Source organism: Leptodactylus fuscus, chromosome 5 (genome assembly GCF_031893055.1).
Source record: "Leptodactylus fuscus isolate aLepFus1 chromosome 5, aLepFus1.hap2, whole genome shotgun sequence".
In the NCBI taxonomy this organism is placed as follows: Eukaryota; Metazoa; Chordata; class Amphibia; order Anura; family Leptodactylidae; genus Leptodactylus; species Leptodactylus fuscus.
In genome coordinates, this window is record NC_134269.1 from 220391816 (window position 1) to 220398794 (window position 6979).

At 48.9% G+C, this 6979-nt stretch overlaps 1 protein-coding gene across 1 annotated transcript in view; it reads right to left on the reverse strand.

The window, feature by feature from the left end:
* IRAG2 (inositol 1,4,5-triphosphate receptor associated 2) overlaps positions 1 to 5264 on the reverse strand; it is a 35367-nt gene extending 30103 nt beyond the window's left edge. The window contains exons 1-5 of the mRNA XM_075275944.1: positions 4706 to 5264; positions 1780 to 1890; positions 1500 to 1680; positions 1312 to 1388; positions 360 to 441 (exon numbers count right to left, since the gene is read on the reverse strand). Of these exons, the coding sequence (XP_075132045.1) occupies positions 360 to 441; positions 1312 to 1388; positions 1500 to 1680; positions 1780 to 1890; positions 4706 to 5264 (1010 nt within the window). The remainder of the gene's footprint in view (positions 1 to 359; positions 442 to 1311; positions 1389 to 1499; positions 1681 to 1779; positions 1891 to 4705) is intronic.
* Between the last annotated feature and the right edge of the window lie 1715 nt (positions 5265 to 6979).

A 6979-nucleotide genomic window follows, 5' to 3' on the forward strand; every position in this document is an offset into this window, starting at 1 on the left:
TTGACTGTATATAGTCGGGGGGGGGGGGGGGTATACTCGTATTTATATACTGCAGGTTATACTTCCTTATTACTCTTCTTTACATATGACACTGTTACATTCTGAGATGTGCTGGCGCCCTCTGCTGGACAGTCTGTATACTGCAGGTGCACAGGTGTCAGTGACTGGATACAATGTGTCGGTGCAGATAACTGATCAGCTATTATATATATAACAATCCGGCTATTCCTAGACAATCCCTTTAATCCTCTTTGTCGGGGTCCTCATATCTCAGGCTGCAGAGCTGTAGTTCTGTTACAGTGTGTTACTGTCTCATGTAGTTTATACACTGATGTTAGAGACTCATTACTGCCACTCACAGGTCTCCTCTGGAAATGTCTCCACCAAAAGCCTCCAGACTGCCGCAAGTTACATTCATGGCGGTGCCGGAGACCCTGCGGACTGAAGACATGAAGGGATTAATCTCATAGAATATTCACATCACATAGAGAGTCAGAGTGCAATACCAGGTATGGCCAGGGGTGGCGATAGAGAGCAGTGTAATACCAGGGATGGCCAGGGGTGGTGATAGAGAGCAGTGTAATACCAGGTATGGCCAGGGGTGGCGATAGAGAGCAGTGTAATACCAGGTATGGCCAGGGGTGGTGATAGAGAGCAGTGTAATACCAGGTATGGCCAGGGGTGGTGATAGAGAGCAGTGTAATACCAGGGATGGCCAGGGGTGGTGATAGAGAGCAGTGTAATACCAGGTATGGCCAGGGGTGGTGATAGAGAGCAGTGTAATACCAGGGATGGCCAGGGGTGGTGATAGAAAGCAGTGTAATACCAGGTATGGCCAGGGGTGGTGATAGAAAGCAGTGTAATACCAGGTATGGCCAGGGGTGGTGATAGAGAGCAGTGTAATACCAGGGATGGCCAGGGGTGGTGATAGAGAGCAGTGTAATACCAGGTATGGCCAGGGGTGGTGATAGAGAGCAGTGTAATACCAGGTATGGCCAGGGGTGGTGATAGAGAGCAGTGTAATACCAGGGATGGCCAGGGGTGGTGATAGAAAGCAGTGTAATACCAGGTATGGCCAGGGGTGGTGATAGAGAGCAGTGTAATACCAGGGATGGCCAGGGGTGGTGATAGAGAGCAGTGTAATACCAGGGATGGCCAGGGGTGGTGATAGAGAGCAGTGTGGATTACTCTAGGGCAGGATGAGAGTTTATAGATACCACCAGATTCAGGTGATAACAGGGGTCGGGGGAGGGGGGGGGGGGTATTAGAACTTTCTGTAGGTAACGTGACCGCCATGATGTCACTCCTCACCGCCAATGAGACTCTCGCGCAGTTTGATCATGGATTCTTCGGCCGCCAGGACGGATTCTTTGGTTTTGTTCTCTGGCCTAAGTGTTAGGAAAAAATAAAATTAAAGGACTCGGTGCTGCCCCTGCTGGCCACACTCTGCAATAACCTGTGACCGAGAGGAGAATGGAAACCCCCTGTAAGAGTCTCACCCGTTGTTCCTGCAGTCGTCCACCCACTCCTTCATGATGGCGTGGTAGGTGTCCAGGTCCATGGAGATGTCGCGCCTCTCGGGGTCCAGCATGTGACACAGCTCGCTCAGACCGCTGTCCTCAGAGCCGCGACTAGTCGTGTGCCGCAGGTAGTCCACAATCTTAGACACCGCCACCTTACCTGCCGCCCAGAAGGAGTTGAATTATCACAGGTGACCGACGGCCAGGACACCACCGACCCCCCATAACAATACCATGTGACCCCACACCCCTCCCCCACCTCTGTGCTCCGTGTCACACGCATGGAAGATACTGTCCAGCAAGTCTTCTTCACAGATCAGGCTGACGTCACAGGAGGGCTCCGGCCTATTCTCCACAACCCGCCGAAACCCTAAAGAAGGAGGAGCCAATTATATAACAGTGCATTGAAAGGTAGTCACAGCCCCGCCCCCTGTTACTGACAACCAGCTGTATATATCATGTCTGAGAGGTAGTCACAGCCCCGCCCCCTGTTACTGACAACCAGCCTGTATATATCATGTCTGAGAGGTAGTCACAGCCCCGCCCCCTGTTACTGACAACCAGCTGTATATATCATGTCTGAGAGGTAGTCACAGCCCCGCCCCCTGTTACTGACAACCAGCCTGTATATACCATGTCTGAGAGGTAGTCACAGCCCCGCCCCCTGTTACTGACAACCAGCCTGTATATACCATGTCTGAGAGGTAGTCACAGCCCCGCCCCCTGTTACTGACAACCAGCCTGTATATATCATGTCTGAGAAGTAGTCACAGCCCCGCCCCCCTGTTACTGACAACCAGCTGTATATATCATGTCTGAGAGGTAGTCACAGCCCCGCCCCCCTGTTACTGACAACTAGCCTGTATATATCATGTCTGAGAGGTAGTCACAGCCCCGCCCCCTGTTACTGACAACCAGCCTGTATATATCATGTCTGAGAAGTAGTCACAGCCCCGCCCCCCTGTTACTGACAACCAGCTGTATATATCATGTCTGAGAGGTAGTCACAGCCCCGCCCCCTGTTACTGACAACCAGCCTGTATATATCATGTCTGAGAGGTAGTCACAGCCCCGCCCCCTGTTACTGACAACCAGCTGTATATATCATGTCTGAGAGGTAGTCACAGCCCCGCCCCCTGTTACTGACAACCAGCTGTATATATCATGTCTGAGAGGTAGTCACAGCCCCGCCCCCTGTTACTGACAACCAGCTGTATATATCATGTCTGAGAGGTAGTCACAGCCCCGCCCCCTGTTACTGACAACCAGCCTGTATATACCATGTCTGAGAGGTAGTCACAGCCCCGCCCCCTGTTACTGACAACCAGCCTGTATATATCATGTCCGAGAGGTAGTCACAGCCCCGCCCCCTGTTACTGACAACCAGCTGTATATATCATGTCTGAGAGGTAGTCACAGCCCCGCCCCGTTACTGACAACCAACCTGTATATATCATGTCTGAGAGGTAGTCACAGCCCCGCCCCCTGTTACTGACAACCAGTCTGTATATATCATGTCTGAGAGGTAGTCACAGCCCCGCCCCCTGTTACTGACAACCAGCTGTATATATCATGTCTGAGAGGTAGTCACAGCCCCGCCCCCTGTTACTGACAACCAGCCTGTATATATCATGTCTGAGAGGTAGTCACAGCCCCGCCCCCTGTTACTGACAACCAGCTGTATATATCATGTCTGAGAGGTAGTCACAGCCCCGCCCCCTGTTACTGACAACCAGCCTGTATATACCATGTCTGAGAGGTAGTCACAGCCCCGCCCCCTGTTACTGACAACCAGCCTGTATATATCATGTCCGAGAGGTAGTCACAGCCCCGCCCCCTGTTACTGACAACCAGCTGTATATATCATGTCTGAGAGGTAGTCACAGCCCCGCCCCCTGTTACTGACAACCAACCTGTATATATCATGTCTGAGAGGTAGTCACAGCCCCGCCCCCTGTTACTGACAACCAGCCTGTATATATCATGTCTGAGAGGTAGTCACAGCCCCGCCCCCTGTTACTGACAACCAGCTGTATATATCATGTCTGAGAGGTAGTCACAGCCCCGCCCCCTGTTACTGACAACCAGCTGTATATATCATGTCTGAGAGGTAGTCACAGCCCCGCCCCCTGTTACTGACAACCAGCCTGTATATACCATGTCTGAGAGGTAGTCACAGCCCCGCCCCCTGTTACTGACAACCAGCCTGTATATATCATGTCTGAGAGGTAGTCACAGCCCCGCCCCCTGTTACTGACAACTAGCCTGTATATATCATGTCTGAGAGGTAGTCACAGCCCCGCCCCCTGTTACTGACAACCAGCTGTATATACCATGTCTGAGAGGTAGTCACAGCCCTGCCCCCTGTTACTGACAACCAGCCTGTATATACCATGTCTGAGAGGTAGTCACAGCCCCGCCCCCTGTTACTGACAACCAGCTGTATATACCATGTCTGAGAGGTAGTCACAGCCCCGCCCCCTGTTACTGACAACCAGCCTGTATATACCATGTCTGAGAGGTAGTCACAGCCCCGCCCCCTGTTACTGACAACCAGCTGTATATATCATGTCTGAGAGGTAGTCACAGCCCCGCCCCGTTACTGACAACCAGCTGTATATATCATGTCTGAGAGGTAGTCACAGCCCCGCCCCCTGTTACTGACAACCAGCTGTATATATCATGTCTGAGAGGTAGTCACAGCCCCGCCCCCTGTTACTGACAACCAGCTGTATATACCATGTCTGAGAGGTAGTCACAGCCCCGCCCCCTGTTACTGACAACCAGCCTGTATATACCATGTCTGAGAGGTAGTCACAGCCCCGCCCCCTGTTACTGACAACCAGCTGTATATACCATGTCTGAGAGGTAGTCACAGCCCCGCCCCCTGTTACTGACAACCAGCTGTATATATCATGTCTGAGAGGTAGTCACAGCCCCGCCCCCTGTTACTGACAACCAGCTGTATATATCATGTCTGAGAGGTAGTCACAGCCCCGCCCCGTTACTGACAACCAGCCTGTATATATCATGTCTGAGAGGTAGTCACAGCCCCGCCCCCTGTTACTGACAACCAGCCTGTATATACCATGTCTGAGAGGTAGTCACAGCCCCGCCCCCTGTTACTGACAACCAGCCTGTATATACCATGTCTGAGAGGTAGTCACAGCCCCGCCCCCCGTTACCTGCGCTCTCGCTCAGTGACAGTCTCTTGACTACCGGTGACTTCAGTGTGAAGTTGTCGGACTTGCGGTCATAGTAGAATCCGGGGATGGAGGGGACGATTCTGTCTTCGAGGATGACACTCTTGTAGTCGGGGAGGAGGGGCTGAAACTTAAAGGGAGTGTCTCGAGGTCCCACGAGGGGGGTGGAGCAGCTCTGTGACCCGCAGGCTGACCACACCTTCTTGCTCTGCTCTTTGGAGGGGAGGTTGGTGCAGTAGATGGTGCTGAGTGGGGACTCACAGGTGGCCACTTGCTGAGGATTCGGTGACTGCACGGCACTGATGCCGGGGCTGGAGAAGCTGACCAGGTCCTTGCTCGTGTTCTTCATCGCCCGATTCTTTAGAACCTCCTCCAGGTTCTTCTTGGTGCTGGACTGAGGGCTGTCGAAATTTCGGGACTGGAACTTGGGGATCTGTAGGTACGGGTTGGACTCCTGATCTCGCATCTCGATGGTCTTGATCTTGCGCCGGATACTTTCCACGGGGTTGTGGCGCTTCGAGGCCGAGCCACACTCCGACATCCTGATGTGCGAAAAGAAGAAATCTGTCACTAGGGGGCGCCAGTAATAACTGGTCACATAAGCTCCTCCCCTAGAGAAGAACCCGAAAACCTATAGTCCCCTAAATGGCCCCTATAGGGGGACCCCGGAGCAGGTGCAACAGCGCCCCCTAGAGCAGCATTATAGGAGATTAAAGTGTCTGTACAATCGTACTAGGAGACAGGATCCCTTTAAATCACACACATGGGTTCAGGAGCTAACAGTCTAATCATATAATACACCAATATCAGGAGGACTAGTCCATTCTATCCATATTATACAGTGATATTAGGAGGACTAGTCCATTATATCCATATTATACAGTGATATTAGGAGGACTAGTCCATTATATCCATATTATACAGTGATATTAGGGGGACTAGTCCATTATATCCATATTATACAGTGATATTAGGACTAGTCCATTCTATCCATATTATACAGTGATATTAGGAGGACTAGTCCATTCTATCCATATTATACAGTGATATTAGGAGGACTAGTCCATTATATCCATATTATACAGTGATATTAGGACTAGTCCATTCTATCCATATTATACAGTGATATTAGGAGGACTAGTCCATTCTATCCATATTATACAGTGATATTAGGAGGACTAGTCCATTATATCCATATTATACAGTGATATTAGGGGGGACTAGTCCATTATATCCATATTATACAGTGATATTAGGGAGGACTAGTCCATTATATCCATATTATACAGTGATATTAGGAGGACTAGTCCATTCTATCCATATTATACAGTGATATCAGGGGGACTAGTCCATTCTATCCATATTATACAGTGATATCAGGGGGACTAGTCCATTCTATCCATATTATACAGTGATATCAGGAGGACTAGTCCATTATATCCATATTATACAGTGATATTAGGAGGACTAGTCCATTATATCCATATTATACAGTGATATTAGGAGGACTAGTCCATTCTATCCATATTATACAGTGATATCAGGGGGACTAGTCCATTCTATCCATATTATACAGTGATATCAGGGGGACTAGTCCATTCTATCCATATTATACAGTGATATCAGGAGGACTAGTCCATTATATCCATATTATACAGTGATATTAGGAGGACTAGTCCATTATATCCATATTATACAGTGATATTAGGAGGACTAGTCCATTCTATCCATATTATACAGTGATATTAGGAGGACTAGTCCATTCTATCCATATTATACAGTGATATTAGGGAGGACTAGTCCATTCTATCCATATTATACAGTGATATCAGGGGGACTAGTCCATTCTATCCATATTATACAGTGATATTAGGGGAGGACTAGTCCATTCTATCCATATTATACAGTGATATTAGGAGGACTAGTCCATTCTATCCATATTATACAGTGATATCAGGAGGACTAGTCCATTCTATCCATATTATACAGTGATATCAGGGGGACTAGTCCATTCTATCCATATTATACAGTGATATTAGGAGGACTAGTCCATTCTATCCATATTATACAGTGATATTAGGAGGACTAGTCCATTCTATCCATATTATACAGTGATATTAGGGGGACTAGTCCATTCTATCCATATTATACAGTGATATTAGGGGAGGACTAGTCCATTCTATCCATATTATACAGTGATATTAGGGGAGGACTAGTCCATTCTATCCATATTATACAGTGATATTAGGAGGACTA